At 45.0% G+C, this 21,445-nt stretch overlaps 1 protein-coding gene across 15 annotated transcripts; it reads right to left on the bottom strand.

Moving 5' to 3' along the window:
* Positions 1-6,276: 6,276 nt before the first annotated feature.
* LOC138068766 (natural killer cell receptor 2B4-like) lies at positions 6,277-19,566 on the bottom strand. 15 transcript variants are annotated; one of them, XM_068957294.1, is made up of 13 exons: positions 19,402-19,513; positions 18,909-18,986; positions 17,091-17,163; positions 16,197-16,541; positions 15,406-15,678; positions 14,957-15,073; positions 14,125-14,226; positions 13,309-13,428; positions 12,832-12,927; positions 12,284-12,376; positions 10,515-10,585; positions 8,943-9,019; positions 6,277-8,127 (listed from the first exon to the last, which is right to left on the bottom strand). In XM_068957294.1, exons 3-12 carry the CDS (start codon positions 17,107-17,109, stop codon positions 8,984-8,986), a joined length of 1,272 nt encoding a protein of 423 aa, XP_068813395.1. In that variant the 5' UTR covers positions 17,110-17,163; positions 18,909-18,986; positions 19,402-19,513; the 3' UTR covers positions 6,277-8,127; positions 8,943-8,983. The 15 variants fall into 15 exon arrangements, with proteins under 15 accessions (XP_068813395.1, XP_068813403.1, XP_068813398.1 ...); XM_068957295.1 differs by lacking the exon at positions 6,277-8,127 and adding an exon at positions 8,199-8,841; XM_068957302.1 differs by lacking the exon at positions 17,091-17,163 and having other exon boundaries at positions 19,402-19,566.
* Positions 19,567-21,445: the final 1,879 nt, after the last annotated feature.

Raw genomic sequence — 21,445 nt, forward strand, 5'->3', positions numbered from 1 at the left:
CTCCAGCCATCCCAGCACATCACCGCAACCCCTCGGTGGTCTGGTCCTGCTGGCCTGTCTCTCACGCTGTTTCTCACTCTCACAACAGTCAGGAAGAAGGCGAGAAGCTAAGATTTCTGCTCTCCATCCGCACTCTCTGCAGAGCCAGCAGCAAGGCTGTGGCGTGGCGCCTGGCTGTTTTCTGCAGCGAATGTGAGCTGGCAGGGAAGAGCAAGGTGAGGGGACACCCGGCAGATCTGCGAAGGTGGAAAGGCCAGCCAGACGCAGGCACACCAGTCACCAGCAGATCGAGGGAGGTGAGCCTTCCCCTCTACGCAGCACTGGTGAGACCACACCTGGAGCGCTGTGTCCAGCGCAAGAGAGATGAGGACATCCTGGAGGGAGTCCAGCGAAGGGCCAGTAAGATATTAAGGGGCTGGAGCCTACAAGGTGAGGCTGAGAGACCTGGTGTTGTTCAGCCCGTGCATTGATTCAGGGATGCACACAGTGTTAAAATATGAATTGCATTCCTCACCGACGTTTCGTAAAAAATAGGCTGCCTTCAACCCATTCAATAATAATTTGGGGAAAAGAAAGGCTGTGGAAAAGGCAAAAGGAAGATATACATATAATTCTCACAACCCTTCAAACAATGCTTCCCTCAATTATAACCTAGATAAAGTGTCTAAAACACTTTTAATATAAAAAAATATTTTTGTGTTTGCCATACTGGAATTCTTTTTAGCTAAGCTGAAAAACTTTTACATTTTTAGCTTTACTCCTCATTTCTTTCATTGTTGGTTGCTTGAGAAAATAGGAGTCATTTTAATAAGTTCCTTGTTTTCACCTCTCAGGTAAGTAAATTGAAAATGTATTAACTAAAATTTAGTTAAACTAAAAATCTTAGTTCAAACAAAAACTGAAAGGATCAAAAAGACAGGAAGGGAACTGCCGTGGAAATGGATCAGTACAAATTCACAGAAAAACAGGGCTGAAGCAAGTTAATGCTTGGCAAGTATCACAATTGCTAAAAAAGACAGAGGAAGCAAGATAAGTTTCTTACTATTAACCTCCAACGGGAAAGGAAAAGTGGCCTGCTGTTTATCAGATATGAAATATTACAGCTAACTTGCAGACCACACAGTAAATCTTACAGGAGCAGGCTGTCTTGGGAAGGGGAAGTTTGGCAAGACATTATCGATTCAGACGCTGAAATCAAGAGCGTTTCCTTAGCATGATGATATCCTAAGCAGCGTTAGAGCATTGTCTGGGGAACAGCTGAAACACTATAACGTCGCTTCCATAATCTGCCACGTGCTTAAATGCTGTTTTTAAGCAATTCATGATGTCAATCAAAGTAGTGCTTGCTATCAGTTAAAAAAGGAGACGGTTGTGTTAAGAAGAGTATAGAATAGCCACCAAAGGAAATGGCTAACGTTGCCATGAACGAACGGTTCAGGATCCTGCCCGTCCAGAAGGTCGCTCGGCTGGCTGTTCTGGCGGTTGCTGTCCTCTGTGCCTTCTATAAAGTGTTAATTTGTTAAAAGGAAAGATCTGCATTCAGAGATATCCGTCATGTTTGAGCAGCTTACAGAAATGGGAAAGCCGAAGACTAAGGTTTTCTCTGTGAAGAAGTTGTCGAGCCTGCCTTTAAAGACTTAGAGCTGTTTGCATAGTTATTTTCAAAAATATTTGGAAGTAAGAATGCTCCTTTGTGCACCTGGAAAAATAAAAACTCAGAACTGTATTTAAAACTATCCTTTATATTTAAAGCATTATATGTTGTACCAATTCATCTCAGTTAAATGTTAACTTTACAGTTTGACTGAGATTATTGTATCCGTCTTGATGCTGCTGAAAGCAGACGCAGAAAAAGGTCGTTACTTCAGTTATTGCCCGCATGATTTACTAAAGCTATCTTTTCCCAGTACAATATAACTGCCAAGTCAAGGAAAAAAAAAAAAAAAACACGTTTTTCTCACTACTAGTATCTACTTCCCTAATGGCAAAGTTCAGTCATGCTTTTGCAGAAGCAGAAGACTGGCAGGCAAGAGGAAATGGCCTTGAGCACAGCTAGTTCCTGCAGCGAGATTTACTGCTTACTGTTCAGAGCTGCTGTGCTGTAACGCTTCCGATGACCATCTAGTCTCATATTTTGTCTGTGCCTGTGCCCAGCACAAATGTTTCAGAGAAAGATGCCAATTTACTCTTGTAGGCAAATCTAAGAGAAGCAGGTGACTAAAACAGGTCTCATTCTAGTCCCCAACAGTAAAAAAACCCTCTTAAGCCCTGAACTCTGATAGCTATATAAAGAGCCTGCTCCGCTCCTTAGAACTTGCCAACGCTTTTACCGTCGACATCTCGCATCCAAAATGATAGACTCCTTTTTTGACATGTACTATTGCAGGTGAGATCGCTTGCGCTGATTCGTTCACGGTGCTTCATAAGAGCGTTATATTTTCTGTTTATTACAAATGATTTTACTCACACATCCTTACACCTCTTGATCTACAGAGGCGCAGCAAGCAGATTTCTTCTTTAATAATTCACAGCAACACGGATCTCTCTCTTGTGAGCCGGCAGTTCATTTAGATTAGGAACACATGAGTAATCTCCCTCTAATGGGCCCTTTGTATCTGTCAATTTTATCAGGCGTCTCTTTTATGTTCACCTTGTTCTTTTAGAACTTCAAAGACCTCATTAGTCATTAACCGTAGAAATTATATGTTATTTACAAACATTGCTACACTGCTAATGGAAAATACCCATTTCCAGTTCATTGTTATTCATTAACTGGTTTGTAATACTTAGAGCCTCAGGCGAGGGATGGGATAAATATATTAGATAAGGGACCCAAGCAAATTATCAGCTCGTTCTCCTCTAACAATTTTAGTAGATTTAATCAAAATGAATAAAAATATTAATGAACTCACAAGGGTCTTATCCTTGCAGGAGACACCCTGACTGTAGAATCCTACCGTAATCCTCCAATTTATTTTTCTGCTGTTATTTCATGCCAACCCATCTACCAGATACATACATTTAGACTCACTGGTAGTTCATCCCTTGCAGCATCTCTAAAGCCTTTGGAAATACACCACACCGGTGGCCCTGGGGAGACAGGGCCAGCAGAGCGCTCTCCCCTCTGCCCAGCACTTGTTGCCGGCTCCTCTGTGGTGCAGCCCAAAGATGTAAAAGGAGCCGCCAGGATTCGCCATAAAAGTGGTTACCCCTAATCAGGTTTTGTTCACAGAACGTTCACAACTTAGTATGTCTTGCAGGCATGTAATTGTATCAGTTTACAGAAAATACTGACGGCAAAAATGGTTTACGGCCAGCGTTTCAGAGACTCCTGTCTGGACTCCTGTTTGGGCTCTGCAGTGCCGGCTTATGCAAGGCCTGGACTGATATAATTTTGGTGTTGCTGTTTATATTATATTTTTATATATATTCTTTTTCTATATCTATATTTATATTATATATATATAATTTTGGCGTTGCTGTTTATACTTGCCTCCTACAGGACTGCTCCCCAGAGAAATAGAGACAGAGAACTCTAAGATTTAGATGAAGAATTTGAGCTTCAAAACACTGGAAAGGAAGAAAGCACAAGCTTTACGAGGCAGCAAGGAGTGAAAAGCTGCTACTATAAGCAGAAGATAAGATGCGAAATAAAGAGAAAACTTCCAACAAATTCCAAGGTACATGCCGCCAAAATATTTGACGTTTCAGGCCCAAATTCAGGAAACAATCCCCATCCAGAGTTAGTTAAGGACACTTTCAAAAGTGTATATACACAAATCACAGTGAAACGTAAGCAGCGCATTTATTATCAATGTTCGTTGAGACTTCGGTGTTTAAAAAAGGACAACTGTGAAAGAAACAAAGGGCAAGTGAATAGACCGCAAATAAAGAGTGCTAACCCTGGATTCTGCACCATTCTGCGCTGCAAGCCCTAGGAAGGCGGGTTTGCCTGACTGCTGCCAGGTACCTCCTGGCTGCACGGGCAACCTTAACTGCCCTGAGTTCAACAGAAAGGAACTGACTGACGGCCATTGACTTTAGAGGGAGCAGGATTTCAGCCCCTGTCGTAAAGCTAACGCATAAAATGCAATTAAAAATAACGTAACAAATGTGAAGGAGTCTGTTCCCTTTCCACAGTAGTATTTTTCCTCGGAGCTGATCGATCCGACTTTTCTTTGCAATCCAAGCTAAGTCTACCCGCATCAGCGCAATGTTTATGAACAGACTCTAAAACTAACGAAAGCCTGGATGTAATGCTACGTTTGTAAACCAGAGAAAATAATTTTGACCTAAAGAGCATTGCAGCATTCCTTTAACAACACAAATTCATAATAACGACAGTTTTACTCACGAGGCATACTATGGTGTAATTGTTTAAAATATAGAAGCTGCTGCTTGTTTACCCAAAGAAGAAAGGAAAGAAAGTCCTTTGGATTGCTGAGTTTTTCTCTGGTCTTAATCCTGGTTCAGATCATGTGAAGACAGCGAGACGTCTCCATACTTCAGCAGACCCAGCCTAACTTGGAAAAATGAGGCTCAGGGACTAGCAATGATTGTAATAATATACCTGCTCAGCAAATTTGCTCTGAAGATATGAGAATTTGTGGGTTCTTTGTTCACAGTGGTTTAATTTACGTGAATTTCCTCTCTGGAAAAGACCTGATGCAGCTTTTTTGCCATTCAAGGTCAACCCGATGAGCTGTGGGGTTGTTTTTAGACATGAACCACACGCAAAATAACTGCTTCTCTTTTTTTTTGTTTTCTTCCTTAAAAAAGATCTGTATCCCCAGACTCCCCAGACTTGAAAAAAAGAAACCAATAACGTGTCGTGATCATTAATTGCTCTTCCTTGTCCACAGCAAGTTTATCTGTTGTTTGGGTAGCAAGGTAATGCAGATATGTCCCATATACCAAGCTTACAATTTAATCCGTGAAATCAGCTGAGTTTAGGTGTGCCCAGACAAGCTGCAGTCAGACCAGTGCGCTGCAGTGTAGGCACGTGAAATTTCTCCTGAAGTTCAGCTTTTGTAGCGCAGGAGGAACTACTCTGTTTTCATTGCTCTGACAAAGTGAAGTATTCGTAGCAGGGCAGTTATCTGCTTCCTTACTTTGGCTGTAAACACGCTCTGTTTATATACACACAAACTGTGAGCCTCCTCCAGCTTTTTAACTCCTGGCAACTTCACCTTGGTTGTTATATTCTGAAAGGTCTTCCACATCACCTGTGCCCTGATCAGCTCATAGCCGTGGGTGCGTTGCAGGAGGAGGTAGGTGAGACTTGACAAGATTTTCGGAACGCTGCCAGAGTCGATCCTCCCCGAAGGAGCCACAAAAGCAACGTTAGCCTGTAAAACAGCAGGCTCTACTGCGCTTCCAATCCTGTCCGGGGCTCACTTCTGCCCCTTGAAATAATCCAAAGTACAACTTCATTGAGGTATAAAAAACAAACAAAAACTGTTGCCTGCTTCGCTGTTACTTGGCTCCTGAGCGGCCCTGCTCAGCTTGTACATCATGTCTGTGACTGAGTGCACTTCTGAGAAAGAGGCTTACTGTGTTTGCACAGCTTGTTATTGCTCGAGCTCATATGCCCGTCTCCGGTAGGAATAAACCTGCTCTAATGGTTATTGCAAACAACGTCTTTCCTGTCCTTGCTTGCATCCGTAGGACTGGCAGTAAGATGGACAGACAATCTATTTGGTCACGAAGAAACTTTCCTGACCGTAGAGAGAGATTCGCAAGCAGTGGCATGCAGGCTCTCTCCAAGCTGCACCCAACCCAGATTTGTTTTATGTTTCAATACCTTCTTGCGCCCTAACTCTAGTATCTCCATGCCCTTTATAGAGGCCTTGGTAAACTAAACTGCAGATAGGCTCTTTCTTTTGCTGTATGCCAGATGTGTGAGGGATGGGGAAAGCACCACGCTATCCCAGAAAAGGTCCTGAAGGGAGAATTTGGGTCTTGCCTAACAAACATGCATGACACGAATGTGGAATTCACCTGCATCAGAAGACATGCAAGGCCAGGACAATGCTGTACGTGCTGAGTCTGGGCACTGCAGAGCACGAAATTGTGACTTGATGCCTCATTTGAAGAAAAGGGGTTTAACCTTTTATAGTATCCTTGGAGAAACCACAGCTTCCTCCACTGTGGCCAGAACTAGCTTTTCTCCCTCCTTTTGTGGTTGCATCATTAAGTCTACTACTTGAAAATAGCTATAATCTGGGAAGAAAGTTGCTCAAACAAATGAAAGAAAAGGAACAAAAGGAGAGTTTAGTATTTAAAAAATTGAAAATGACAAGTCTTTATTAATTAGAAATTAAATTAGCTGAATTAGTTACAGAATCTTGAAAATCCTTGACTTTTACTCTTCTGAGAAAGGTAAAAACCCAGGAAAAAATTACCTTTCCTTTAAGGAGGGAAAAAAACTCTGGGAAATTCTTTTATGACCCTCTGCAGCAATCACAGAAATGCCCAGGAAAAAGAAAATTAAAAAGAAAAAAAACCCCTTCAAACTATTAAAAATCACTCCCTGTACCACAAAGCCAAGCATTCAAAGAGTTAAGTGGAGTGCAAGACAAGGGTGAGCAAGACTCAGCAAGTCACAAAGCCAAAAGACACATTCCTATTCATAAACTGGAATGTTTTATACTATGATCCCTTTAATCTAGCCAGTCAGGCCAACTGGAGTCACTTCTTGTATAAGCACCCACACGCCTGCACTTTCCAGGACCCTCTTTGTTGCTTTCAAAAACCCGAGATCTGAGAGAGGCACTTGGAGCAAAGCTAGCCTTAACCACTCTTTTTTGCCAAGCTAGATTTCATCTAGGTCCTCCCTAATCTGGCCTCCCAAAGGTCCACACTCACTCACTCACTCTCAGGGGTCTAGGAGCATCAGCAGCCCTTTTCCCCATCCTGAGGGCTTGGCTGCCCGTGCCCAAGGCCAGCTCTGATGAGGTGCGGCTGTAACCTGGGGTCACACTGGTGTGAAAACAGCTCAGTGGGGGAGCGAGTCTTTTGGGGGGGGGATCTCTTTCCTTAGCTTGGGAGTTGCGTTTAAGCTCAGGCACATGGAAGCTATGTTGCATGCATGTCTGTGTCTGGCCAACTACCTTGCTGGTCCTGATCTGTCTTGTAACTATGGTCTTGCCTGGCAAACTGGAGTTTCAGCAAACCTTGGTTGTTGTCGCAGCACCTACTCTGCCTGCCTTGCTTGGGTACTGCGGCCCAGGGTCCTTGGTGGTGAGGGCTCTGCCTTGCCTGCTTTGCTGTCATCCTCTGCTTGCCTTTCCATATGGAGCAGCCTGCCCTTATACCAGGCAAGGACCTCTTGGAGCAGCACTGGTTTCCATTGCTTGTCACACTGCAGCAAAAGCTTTGCTAGTTTAATTCAGCTGAAGTCCCCCTTGGCTGCTGAAATGGGAGATCCTATCCTTCCAGCAGCCGATCCCAGACCAAGGAATTAGCATCTGAGCGGCTGAGCAACAAATCAGACTGAGGAACTGATGTACCTAAAAAATAACCCAGACAAAAGTGTAAGGATGTTTTTATCCAAAGCAGTTCCTTGATGCTTGGGAGAGGTAGCTCACTCTGTCTGCTGTCAGTCTGCCATCGGTTAGGTTCCTTGAAGGGGAGAGGAGGATGGGGGCTGCTTCCTTATCATCATCACTCCACTTTTAGGCAAGCAGACCCCTCAGGATAGGCAGATTGCAACTTACTTGAGAACAATTCAGCGCACTCAGCTGGGAGACCCTCCTGCAGAGAGAAAGTATGAGCTTCAGGCAGAGAGTCTGAAGCACAGGAAGCAGAACCAAGGGTCTCAGAAATGGTGGAAAGAGCTGGACTTTGCCTAGGATCCAAAGGGAGCTCTGTGGAGTGTGCTGACACCCAGACATCTAAAGCTGCTGGAGAAAGAGCAAGGCTGGAGGAACGGACCTGCCGTTGCAAGGATGGAGCAGGAAGCAGCAATAGCTAACTTTTGTGCTGTGTTGCCCAATACATCAGGCTTTAATAGCTTCCTTGTTCTTGTTTATGGTCAAATAAAACTCAGCTGTAACAGACTTTCAGCTGTTCCTGAAATGCTTGCTTTAAGAACAAGGCTCAGACAACAAAGGCTGACCCAAAGTCCTGTCAAAAAACAAAACAAAACAAATTGTACAAAAAAATCAGCTAAGAAATAAATACAGAAGGCAAACCACTTAAAAAACAAGACATGTAATTATAAAAATTGTATTACTGAAAATCAGTAGGATGTAAGTTATCAATGTACTTTTGCAAATATACACACATAAACTGGTCCCTTCAAGCCAGAGGACAGAGTGACAATGGCCAGGCTGAGTGGAGGGGGAGATGTATGTTCCTGCACCCTGTCTTGCTCTGGATCTTTCTAGACTCATCCGTGAGCAGATTCGTCTCACTAAACTAGCAGAAAACTGACCAAGCAAAAAAAGCAGCAGCTAATTTTCTGCTGGATAAATGACCCGAGTAAGCTGAGCTTAGAGTTTGGTGAGTGCCAGAGTTAGTGTGATGGAAGAGGCAGAAAGATGGTAAAGGTCAAGATTTCTCACTTCCCCATAGTGTCTTCATCGCTTCAGTTCAATATAAGCTGCTCTGAGCAGGCCCTTCTTTCCCATATCACTCATGATGATGAACAGAAGCATGGAAGGACTCTACTGTAAGTAACTGATTCTTGGCTGTATTTTTTTGGTTGGGATGAGTCTCACTTGGATCTGTTCAGGTCTCTGGTGCATCAGCTCTGGTGTTGGTGGCTGCAAGGGGGCAGGAGCCAGTGGCAGCAAGGAAGAATTGCTTCTCGTGGAGCTGAGCCGCTGGTGGTGAGTGCTACCGATTGCCGACAGCAGGGAGTTAGAAGGGAGAAGGCAGGATCTCAGATACAGGCAGCAAGGTGGACAAATCGGAGTGAGCCTGGTACAACAACTTACAACATTTCTGGTGCTAGCAGGGGCCGTGCAGGCTGTGTCTATCAAAACTGTACCTCGCGTTCTTCATCTCTGCAATTCTGAATTCAGAAAGGAGAAAAACACTGAGTGTTTGAAATGTGGCTCGTGAATGAACTGCTCCCGCACATTTTTTTCTGCTCTAAATAAATAACATGCAGATGCTGCAATGACAGTGTGGCTTTCCCATAAACACGCACATGCATTAATAAACATATCAGACTCCTTCCCCATTCCAACTCCTTTCTGCTGCTTGGGGAGCACAGACTAAGGATCCTCCCCAAGCAGCGTGGGAGATGGCTCTGAGGTGGGAAGGCTTTCTTCTGTCCTATTCTAATAGCCCAATGTTATATATTTCTTAAAACAGAGAAGCCCAATGTTATATATTTCTTTACAGTGCTTTCAGAAAACCTCTGTGATACTACTTCAGAGTAACAGAGATAGCTGGCTATTGAATGCCCTTGTGTCTCCAAAGGAATTTAGTGAGAGAAGACACCACTGTTTGTCCCATTTCTGTGTAACTCAAAAATCCCATGCTCCAGAGCTTCTGTTAGTTGTGTTCAGGAACTGGGATGAGATGCTTGAGTTGGAACCTGTTGGTCTGACTCACTGGGTGTTTTACTTGTCGGTATTGCCTGGAGCAATTCAATGACGATGGACCATCCAGTGGGGTGGCTGGAGATTCAGGGGATAGAGGGGACCTTTTCTGAGAAATACAGCTTAAATGCTTGTTTTCTGACATGTAGAAATACTCTTAAAATCTCACAGGTCTTGACCACACATAGGTTGGGCTCAGACTCCTGTTGTATCGCACTAATGGTAGTCTTGGTAGTGTGGCAGTGTCTGTGTATATGCGTGCATGGATGTTCTTCACACCCTTCTAGACCAAATGTCCGCCACACAGACATGCTGATGCCTTCACAGCTTCCTGCAGTTGCTCACACCAGGAGCTGAATCATTCAGTTTGATAATTTTCTCCTTTACTGTTTTCGGTTTGTATAGGGTTTTAGAAGTGGATGCATCTTGCATTTTAATTAAGACTACCTGTTTCTAAAAGAGCAACGGTTATCTCTGCAGCCATGCCTTTGAGTTCTTTATGGCATGTTTTTTTTGTGACTATCAGCAACAGTGAAGTTGCAAGGTAAAACAAGTCAGTCTTTTTTCAGTTATGCACTTTGATTTTATTTACTAACCTGTCTCCTCTTGGACTGTTAACTATTAATATAAGCCCTTCCCACGTCTTGCCTATAAGTCTGGAAAGCAAAGAGAGAGTTTCTGGATGTTTTCAAATTGCAGTTAGCTGAAGATGTACAGTTGACTTTGTGAATGGTGTTCCCAAGTAAATGACTTGGCAGACCCAGACAAAATTCTTGGGTGATAGCCTAGTATGTGGCTTGGTTGATAAATCTGAGTTTATAAAAGAAATATTTTACATTCTTTCTAATGTGTTTTGAAGTGCTGAAAGCTGAAACAAATCCTGACTGTCTGCTGGGATTACAGAACATCAGTGAGGACACTTTTCAAGTCTGGTAAAAAAAACTTTGGGGAAAACTGTACCGTTAATTTCCAGTGCTGTGGAACTTGCAGCTTTTTTTCTGGTGCTTCTTGGTATTTTATTTCCTGGTGATCTGAAAAATGTAGATAAATTGTGGCCCGTGATTGCTTTGTCTTAGCATGGGGTCTGTTAGGTAGAATATACTTATTACATGGAGTGAATAACAAGGCGTTTCTGGATTGAAGGGTATACAAAAACTACAAAGCAAAAGACGAATTTCTTCTAAATGCCAGGCAAGCATTGCTTCTGCTGTGATGTCAAGAGAGAAGACTGCTTTCTTTTTTTAATAAATAACAGTTAAATGTAGTTGTTTTTTTCAGCATTAGAATTGCTTCATTGTTCCAAGTGAAGGTATTTCATTTTGTTAGAAAAGGGAACATATTTCATGTTGTTAGAATGTATAGAACTTATTTTGCCGAACACAGCCATCTCTACACCTGGTTATCAAGTCACTTCAAGCTGAAAGGGACCGCATGGGCAAGGAGTCCTTAGTATGAGAAGACCACCCACATTCTTCACCTATAATGAAGTAAAAATGGTCCTGCCTTGACATATAAAGTGATGGGATCTGAGCTGACTGTTACCACAGCAGAAGAAGATCTTGGGGTTGTGAGAGACTGTTACACTGAGCAGTTCAGTCCTCAACAGCGGTCAGAGAAAAAGCCAATCAGTCATTATAAATTATGAAGAAAGAAGTAAGGAGCAGTAAGAAAAGAACTGCGTTTTAAATACTAGTCCGCCCATCTCAAAAAGGTGATAGCAAATAGGGAAAAAGTTCCAAGGACGAACAAAGCTGCTCAAAGGTATGAAATGGCTCGTATATGAGTCAAACCTAAAAATACCTCTCTTCAGTCCAGAAAAGATCAGCTGAGGTGGAGAAATGAAGGAGGTTTATAAAATCTTAAAGAGTCTGGAGACATGCTACGGGGCATGGAGGATGCTAAAAGTTTACATGGGTTCAAGGTGAAACTGAACTAGTTCATGGTAAAGTAATCCACTGAGGGTAAATAAATATATAAAAACATGTCGCTCTTGGAGAGGGTGGAAATACCACTTATGCTTCTCCCATTCTAACAGTCTTCCCAAGGCAGCTGCTTTAAGCCCCAGAGACAGGGCACTGGGCTAGATAGACCCTCAGTCTCATCCATTGTGTCTGCCACTATGTTTGCTGATGTCTCCTTGCATCTCTCTCACCTTCCTTTTCCCCCCACGCTGGAGTTGGGGGGAGGGTGGGCAGGCAGGACGTGGCAGGGAGGGGATCGGCAAGGAGGAGCCCCTTCGGACTGCGTAGCAAGTTTGAGAACAGGCTCTAGTGCTGAGAGGAGCCGACGTTTTCAGAGCTCAGGGGAGTCCGTGGCGGGGCTCCCTACAGAGAGGGCATTTCCTGATCAGTGGAGAGATTATATATTTCACAATTAAACCCAAGGAAAGTTCCCAGGGTTGCTAAGGTGGTAAATTCAGTACGCAGTAAAGGTGCATGTGAGAGCCCGTCTGGTATGCTACGCTAACTCTCCTCCACTCTGCCTCTGCTCATGCTCACAGCCTTCCCCTTACGTACATGGCCCACTGCCTGCACTGTCTGATGGCTGCTGGCTGGTCTATAGGTTTAATCTAGATGATGCCCATGTGTTTTCTCTATTTATCCTTTTGCTATGTGCTGTCTGTGGGGAGAGGCAAGTTTTGCGTTCACAGGTATGACTTGGGACAGCGGTTATCTTTTTAGTCTGTTCCAGTGGTAACAACAGAATCATGGCTCTTGGTTCATACTTACACCACAAAAAGACAACTAGAAACACAAGGAGAGAAACCACAGATACGTTAACTGTTGCTGCTGTCCAGTCAAAATCAGGTGAGCATCCTTTTCCTGCAGTCAAGAAGAAAGCAAGAATTAATGCCACCCTCACCAGCTGCAGGGGTCTGCAGGTTTTTTCTGCAGCAAATAGGAATCTGGGGTCCCACTTTGATAGTTACATGGTGCAAGTAAAACCCTGCAGCTGACAACTACAACGTCTGCTGCAAAGCCCAAACATGGCGGTTCCAGAACAACCCACAGCAACACTATATAATCCCCGGAGGCAAAGTTGAGTCAAGGGCAGATCTGGTGTTAGAGGAGGAGGTGACCTGGGCTCCCTGTGGCTGGGAGCCCCAAGTTTCAGCTTTGCAAGGAATTGGAAATCCCTGTTTTCTACTGTGCAGAAACTGCAAATGCCTGTGAGGTACCACTATCCTTATGTAAGTCAGGGATTTTTATCATGGAGCTTTCTGGTTAGGAAACCAGAAAGTAGTGTAAGTTTGGACATAGGAAAGAGGCAGCCTGACTTTGCTGTTGCTGAATGTCTTCCAGCAGCAGGCTGGTGAACAACACGTTTAGCACCATTCCTCCCAGAACCGCAGCATCCAGGACAATATGAGCGCCTAGAAACAAGAAAAGAAGCATGACGCATCCTGCGATATTTTATTAGTGCCTTCAAATGCTGATAAGAGGTAATTCTTCACATGAGAGGGAAGACACCTCTATTCGTTTTGTTCCCTCTAGAATTTTTGGCTCCTCAAAATATTACCCCCAAATCAGAGCTATGGTGTTGAGTTTGTACAAAAACTGTTCAAACAGCAAAAGCTGAGCAACCTCTGCTTGCTAGAGAAGTGTGCATGCCCTCCAACCTGGGTGACACGTGGGTGATGGTTGAAAGCAATTCAAGGAGTGGGAACAGTCATCTTGTTACCAAGTCCGCTGCCCTCTGTGTTCTCGCTATGAGATCACAGATAAACAGGTGTGCAACATTCATGCATACTTACATGGTTTCGCTTTAAATTCCTGCAGCATGCCTGGGGAAAGGGCTAAGATCACAGCTACTAATAACATTATGATGATTCCCACCACAAGGAAAAGCATTAGGAGAAAGACTGGAGAGATGCCTGCAAGAAACAGGAAAAAGCAGGAATTGCCAACCAGTAGTTTTAGGCTCTGTTCTGCAGGGAATCCCACGTACCCACGCACCGCAGTCGCTGCTGGCCCATCAGACAGTCTCACGGAAGGAAGCGAAATAGGCGCTGCAGCGAGGGTGCCAGCAGCGTCTCATTGTTTCATTCTTTTATGTCTCTTTCAATGACCCCCCCATTTTAATAGCTTTTTGATGCCACGAATGAATGAAGACGAAACCCTCATCTGTCTAACTGTGAGTAGAAATGCCTCACATGAGCATGCCTGGCTGTCACACAGAGAAGAGACGGTGTGGGGTTAGCGTGATGTGAAAACTAACACTTCAGAAAAGGACTCAAGTGCGCGTCCATGAGCAAACCTATACCTATCTTCTGTATACTTTTCCTCTGGTGACCCTTATCCTGGATGTCTGTAATGTCATCTTTCTAACCTTGTGTCTTTGGTGATTCTCCATATCAACACTCCACCACAACGTTAGCAACAGCCAAGGAAAGGCAACGGCCTTTCCCTTCACCTTGTAAACGTACAACTCTTAAAGTATGTGCTCCAAAGGTGAGCCTTTGGAGCTGATACATTTCACTTTCCTGAGGTGAAATAATCACTTTATTTCATTTACTACCTCGTAGTTGGACACTGGTACCTTTCCAAATCAGCATGAGTGTGATTTTTACCTTCTTCTTGTATCCAGAGACCACTGGCAATGGCCAGAAGAAGACAGGAGCCAAATAGCAGCACAAGAAAGCTCACACAAGGCCACCTCCAAGACACTACTCCTAGGGAAGCAACACACATTAGGCTGGTATTACGTGTCCAGTAAAGGAAAATGTTTGACGTGAGACGAGACCATTGCATTTATCAAAGGGCTGAATGCAGCCTCTGTCTCTTGGCCAGTTTAATGTATTCTTGAACTCAAATAACTTTTCCACATCCGTAAAGGTCTGCAGCTTTTTCAGACCTTGACCTCCGTGGGAGTACTGGGCCCACACTCCAGTTCCAGCGCTCCACTCGGAGCTGCGGGCTTGGCAAAAGTGACAGAGACGTGTTTTGACCCTGTGCTGTTCAGTTGGTGGCAAGGCCAGCAAACAACAGGAATAGCTGGTGTCTGTTACAGAAATCTCACCTAATCTGAAAATGGCGAAAAAAACAAAAAAAAGTCAATAGCAAAATAGACCCACTGTGGAGTCTACAGGAATTGAAGGAAACGGAAGATCAACCCAAGTTTGAAGAGAGTTCGCGCAGCTAAGGCTGGCCCAGGTCTGGGTCAAAACAGACCAGAAGCAGTGGGACTGCTTTACATGTCTTAGAGAAACGTGATACTATGAAAAAGAGCACGCTGAGCTGTTCACAGAAGATGAGTAATGTATCTTATTGACTACAGCTGTTCTTACGTGCAAATTTCTTTGCCTACCTCCATTTTTTTAACAGCAGCAACTAGGCAAATTATGAAATCCTTGCTAAAAAACTGTTTTCCAAGATTGGAGGGAAAAGGATGAGAAAACATACCAACTCTTTTTTTTCCTGACAAATAGTACAGGAGAAGGAGGCCCAGCGTGGCTGCCCATGTCAAGAAGCTAGCAGCAGTAGAGATTTTCTGTGCTTGCTTCAGAAAAGGTTTCAAACCTACAACAAAGACAGAATTCAAGCTCTCATTGACCTGCTCACAAATAGGGAATTGAAATAGTAGCCAGAAGGTAAAAAGATGGTGAGAGACGGAGGACAATGGTGTTCAGTGAAGGAGAAAAACTGAAATCCCACATTACGTCTTGTTGTAAAGTGCTTAACATCTGGGGGCCGGGGCGGGGAAAGAAGGGAGACCAGCAAGAATCAACTCAATCTGCCAGGAAAGTGGGGAGAAGAAGCAGTTTTCTCACTTGTCTGAAAAATCCACGCTAATACACCTAAGGAAACAGCTGTTGATGTTCTGCGGTTCAAGCTTCTGCTATATCCCTTACCGTCAATGACCAAGTCCAGAGAAGCTTCATCCCAGCTTACTTCATTGCTGACATTGCAGGAGTAGGAGCCACAGTCTGATTTCTGCCCATTCTGTATATGCAAAACTCTGAAGTCTTCAGAAAACACATAATGACCATCCGGGCAAAGCAACTGCCCATTTTTCTTCCAAACTACATCTTTTACTGTGGCATGATGCTCCACTGCACAAGATAATTGGATAGGTGTATCAGCCAGTTTTGAACCTGTCTGTAAGCCAGGTTTGGACACAGGGTCTAGGATAAACAAGAAAGAGTTGTATATATTATCTTTTTTCATAATATTCTAAAAGTTCGGGTTCCTAGACTAGGCACTTACCAACCTCTGTCACCTAAACCGAACCAGATCTGCTGATGTGTATTGGAAGAAGTGTATATTTGCTAAAGACATCTTCTTGAATTGTACTCTGCTATACACATTTACGTTGTATATTTATGCATTCAGATACATCATAGACAATATAAAATATATCTTGTTAACTATATGCTCAGTGCTTTCTTCATTCGAAATCATTAGAATCATTCTTCAGTTCTACTTAAGTCTGTATAAAGTAAATTCAATGTAAATATTTCTGAAGCAGAGTGTTAGCTGCCTTTCTAGTATGCAAAGCCATAAAAAGCTGCTTTTGATAAGGCAGCCTGCGATAAGCCCAGCTGCTTCTCTGGAGCAGGAATGAGGTATGTTTCATGCTTGTTTTACTTTTAACAGCTATTCTAAGTGCCTACTTTATAAAAATCTCTGCTCTCTCACTTACCTATAACTAGGAGTAATATTTCTCTTGCTAAATTTTTCTTTAGGTTGACGGTGACCATGTAAGTACCGCTGTCACTCACTTGTGCGTTTTTCAGCTCGAGGGAACCATTGGATGTATGGAATTGTACTCTGCCTTCATAGTGATCATAGATCACTGTTTTTGAATCTGACTTGAAGTAATCCACAATTCCTTCCTGTGTCAGGCCCTTTTTGAACTCCCACTGCATGAACCATATGATCTCCGTGACATTATTGAAGGTGAGCAGCACTGAAGATCCTGTAGCTGCAAACAGCTGTTTTGAGGATCCCATGACTTTTGGAGCCTGGTGTAAAATCAGTAACAATACTGAAAAGAGCAAAGAAGAGAGGCAGACAGTTAGTCTTACACAGCACTTCATCTGGGGCTCTGGGCTCAAGGAGTGAGCGGTTGCTGTGCTGGGATATGGGTGTCGAGCTAGCAGGGATGAGGGTCCCCAGCTGAGCGATCAGCTCTTGCTGTTCGTCTGGAGAGCAGCGCCAGGCCAGCAGACTGGTGCCAGCCCCGCAGAGCCCAGCATCGCAGTACTGCAAGGCTGAGTTTGGGGAGGGATCTTTCAGCTTGAGATCTCATCCTGGCTCTGGATTTCTGAAATTTGGCACCATCCTCAGCTCCTCCAACCCCCCCGGTTTGGCCAGCGATGATGCTCCCCAACGTGCGTATCAGTGAGCACGAGTGTGAGGGACTTTCACTGCTCCTGTCGCCCAGGCCTAGCTTCATCTTTGACAGTGAAGTATTTGCTAGTGCAGAGCAGAGCTGAGCTCATCTTCAGCTGTGATTATTTGCATGCCCGTGTCAAAGTTTAGCCAGGAAGAGTCTGAAACACACTTTGTGGCGGACCAGACGGGCTCTACATACTCAAGCACGGCTGCTGCATTTTGTAAAGCTGTCTTTCACTGGAACATCAGGATCATCTGGAAGCAATTTAAAACTGCAAAGAAGAAAACAAGTACAGACACTTGATATGATCTGTTCGTACATCTCTTTTCTCCAGTTAAGTGCCTGTCCCTCTCAGTGGTCCTTCTCTGACCATACTTTCACCATTTCCATGCAATAAGCTGGTAGGTATATCAGGAAGATCATGTTTTCCCATTTGAGTGAATGAGTATATCTTTTTTCTGTGCATTAGACTCTTTCTGGCTTTGCCCAGGGTTGGTTTACAGGTACCTCCAGTGTAACATTTGTATCTGCATTTAGTCTTTTAAATTCCCAGGCAGGTTGGTAAGGCCCTTTCGTTTCAGCTGATAATACATGGTTTTCAGAACAGCCTAAGGGATAGAAGAACTGAGGCTGCAGCCTCGTTGAGACTGCTCTTAGCACACCACACAGCAGTCCCACGTGTCTTTATTTAATTCTTCTGGCAGGACTCGAGCGGCAGCAGCAAGGACAGAGCTAAGGGGACTGTGACTGAAGCACCAGCTCATATCCTCACCAGAGAAAGGGGAAAAGATCCGCTTTCCTCAAGCGTAGGCTTGACTCAAAAGGCTGAGCAAACAACACTGAGAAGGGAAACTAAAGAGGCAAATAAAACAGCCAGGAGAGCAGTCACTAGGTCCTAAAGAGAATACCCCCCCACACTGCAGAGGTGTTGTCTTCCCCCCGGGAGGGCAGGTGCCTGCCGCTTGGGCTGCCTGAGCTAGCCGCATGCCACGCTGCTCCTCTCCCACAAAGAGTGCCGTGCTTTGTGCTAGTGTGGCCTGGGCCACTCTGCCCTTGGAGCCAATCCACCAGCCCCAGCAGCTTTGCTAACAGCTTTATATTTTTTTGTTTCACATCTTCAGACGGGCTGTTTCTCTGCTCTCAGGAGACTGGAGCAGCTTCTGCCTTCTCACCTGCTTTTCAAGAGACTCTGCGTAGCTCTGAGCTGTTGTCTTCAGCGAGCACAAGCGCTCCCACAGCCACATTTAAACAACGCGGGCCGGTGGGCTGCTGTATGCCCTTAACAGTGAACACCTCATGGCGTGATTCCCCTTCCCAGCAGAGATGTCTCGCAGCCATAACACAACACAGGCAAACCAGCTGTGTCCCAGGCAAGCCCATTAGCCCTTTCCATTCATGCTCCCTTCCCTCCACCGGACACTAACAGAGCCTCATCCCTTCAGGAATCGCTCTCCTCGCTTCAGGTATTCCCAGGGAGAAGGTTTCTCTTCAGTTGAGGCTTCAGCCTCTGGACTAACCTCAACACCTATTAGCCAAAATTGCTCAAAATCCTTTCTCTACATCCCCTTAGCGCCTCTCCTCTAAAAGTGCATCCTGAAAACTTGAATTCAAAGACCTAATACAATGATTAGCAAAAGTAATGCCCGACCACCCTTTCCACGACCACAGGGCTGCTGTGGTAGAATAAGGGGTGCCTCAGCGCTGAAGGAGAACTTCACCTGAGCTGCAGATGTGCCCATCCTACCATACCCAGGTGCAGGAAATGAAATGTTTATCAAAGCCCATTTATTTTGTTCCTGCATTTTACTATGTTTGCAAAGAGAGTTAGGCAGCTAGTCAGTCATTTGCCAATACCTGAGTAGGTTTTTGTTTCCCTGTGATTTTTTGAGCCCCTCTTGCCTCTCAGTTGTTTGGCGAGTTAGTCCTTTTCTGGGTTTTTGTTGTTGTTTTCTTTCTTTTTTAAAGAAACATATATTTGCAATTTGCAATGCTATTTTTCCCATGTTTCTCTCTTACCTGAGGCAGCCCCCGCCAGCTCAGTACTCCCGCAAAGAAACAGAAGAAGGAATGGGAGTTTCCAGAGATCCACACTGCCTAAGGTCCAAGGAAGCACAAAGATCATTCTGTTGAGGACAGGGCTTTGGCATGACGGATAAAACCCTTGTTTGCTTTGAGAGCATTTGATGAAAGTTATCAGCTTCTTTCCGCCAGCTCTACTCTCCACTGAGCGTGGTTAAAGTCAAAATCCCTACCTAAAGGCTGGAAGAAAGGCTTCCTACAGCAGGTCTTGCTCCAAATGCCGCAGAGAAACAGCAAAGTGGCCAAAGCCATTAGCAGTAGAGTGGCTAGTTCTGCTTTCCTGGAGCAAGCAGAGCCCATGTTCTGGCATTGCTACGACAACTCGAAAGACTCGTTCTTAAGTCTTCGGAACAAACAAAATGCGCCAGTTCAAAAGTAAGAGAGACCAAAAAGAATGGCAAGAAACATGGCAAGAGGGCAAGAAACTTACCTTTCTGCAGTACGTGAGTCACTGCTGGAGTGAAGCGTTCATCTTTCTTTTACTATTGTGGGTATAGACTGGCAGGGAGACGATTTCTCAGTACTTTTCTCCTCCTTTTTACACGCCCACATAGCTTTGCTCCAGCCTTGCGGTACTCATGAGGGCCACCTATTAGCCGAATACCGGAACGTGCATGTGCCCCCAGCCTGCGCAGGGGAGCTTTGTTCACTCCTCCTCTCTCGCAGGGTTTATCTCGCTGCCAGCAGCTCTGCACCCAGAGCAGAGAGCGGGCACCCGTCCCCTGCAGAGGCCCGACTGGCTTTTTCCGAGGATTTCCTGGGACGCGTGGGAGTTGTATTCAAAACCTGTCAGCCGGAGGAGACCTACAGCTCAGGCTCGACTTGATAGGCACCCCCAGCTTCTGTGGGAAATGACTCGAAATGCCCTTTCACCCCCAAACCTCCCTTTGCCAAACAAACTGGATGTGGGGGTCACCGTTCCCTACTTGCATGCTCTCCTCTCCTCTTGGGGCACGGGGACAGAAGAGGGGAGGCAGCCAGCCCTTCCCCGGGACAGGGGCAGGCTGTAGCCTTCTCGAGGCTACCTCTCTCCTGAGGAAGGGTCCCACTGCGCCTATGGTCACCCACATTTGCAGGAAGGCAGGCACAGCCCCCAGGGAGCACTGCAGGCTGAGCTCGAACCCCGCTGGAGCCAGGCACAGCAAACACCCATGCACGCCAGCATGGCTTGACTGAATAGTACTGCTAGCCTTCAGCTAGGAGAAATGTGTGCAAATAGGTTGGTAAAATCAACATTAGTTTAATTAGAGATATCCTAAGGCAGAGGTAGAAGAAGCAGCTGCTTTGCACCAACAGTTATGGGACCGTGAGAGGAAGGCAGGGTGGATAATAGGAGAGGCAAGGGCAAATGGCAGAGCCCATAGCCAGGAGTCTAAGGAAAACCCTTGGCTGCCTTTACAAGACCGTGCATTAACTTCCTGTAGAAGCTGAACAGCCGTATTGCCTGTCCTGCATGGAAAAAGCCACAATAAGCTTGTCTGGCTTTTAGCTTTCTCTGTGGTTTCCTACACAAGGAGAACATGACGTAGGGAAGAGGCTCTGCAAGGAGCTACAGCTCTGCCTTGTTTTTCTGAGTAGCCAGCGGAGGTGCAGCAGTGGGAGACTCAAGCAGCTCTGTTAATAACAGGGAAACCCTGAAAAAGTAGTGACATGGAAAATACAACACGTGAAGGAGCAGATTAGGGAGTGCCAACAGGAGACAACTGTGTCATGCCCAAGCAGACAGGGAGCTCTTCTCCAGCTCCCTGCCTGTATCTCTGCTCAGGGAGGATGCTGAGGGGGACTCAGAAGGAGGATCCATCCCTATCCCCCAAATGCAAACAGAGATGGCTCCCCTGTATAGCCCTCTCCTCCCTCAGCCCCCTACATCTTCCTTTCCCCCCACCCTGTGCCCATGGGCGGCATGATACTTAAAGGCAGAAGGACAGAAAAGGAGAACAGTAACACATCACTTCAGAAAGCTTACTCCCTTTCTGCCCTAACTTAGTCTTACTTGGTCTTGGGTCAGTTCTAAAACTGAGTGGTGACTGCAGGTGAAATGTAACATTTGGAGCCAATGTGGCTCCAGCTGCACTCTGTGCCTTGGTACTAAGTCTTCCAAACTGACACAGCCTCTTGGGAAGATACGGCACTGGAGTTAGCAACGAGAACACGTATTTGACACCTGGATATCTCCAAAGCAGTTAGCCTATGTAAATCAACGTACGAGGATGCACATGTGTCTTAGAAGAATGTATTTGCTTTTAAAAAAAAAAAAAAATCTCTAAAACAAAGCTTGTGGAAAGACTGAAAAGGAAGGTCCCAGGGTAGCAGAGTGGAGCAGCCCAGGTGATCATGGAGCTCTATCTGCTCTGAAGCCTGTTTCACTGTGGGCACCTTTGCTGAGTGAGAGCCGAGTGCCAAAAGCCTTTTATTCCTACCCTTTCCTTGCACTATACATAGGCTTATCTTCCTGTTCCAGTCTGGAAATACCA

Source organism: Struthio camelus, chromosome 11 (assembly GCF_040807025.1).
Source record: "Struthio camelus isolate bStrCam1 chromosome 11, bStrCam1.hap1, whole genome shotgun sequence".
NCBI lineage: Eukaryota > Metazoa > Chordata > Aves > Struthioniformes > Struthionidae > Struthio > Struthio camelus.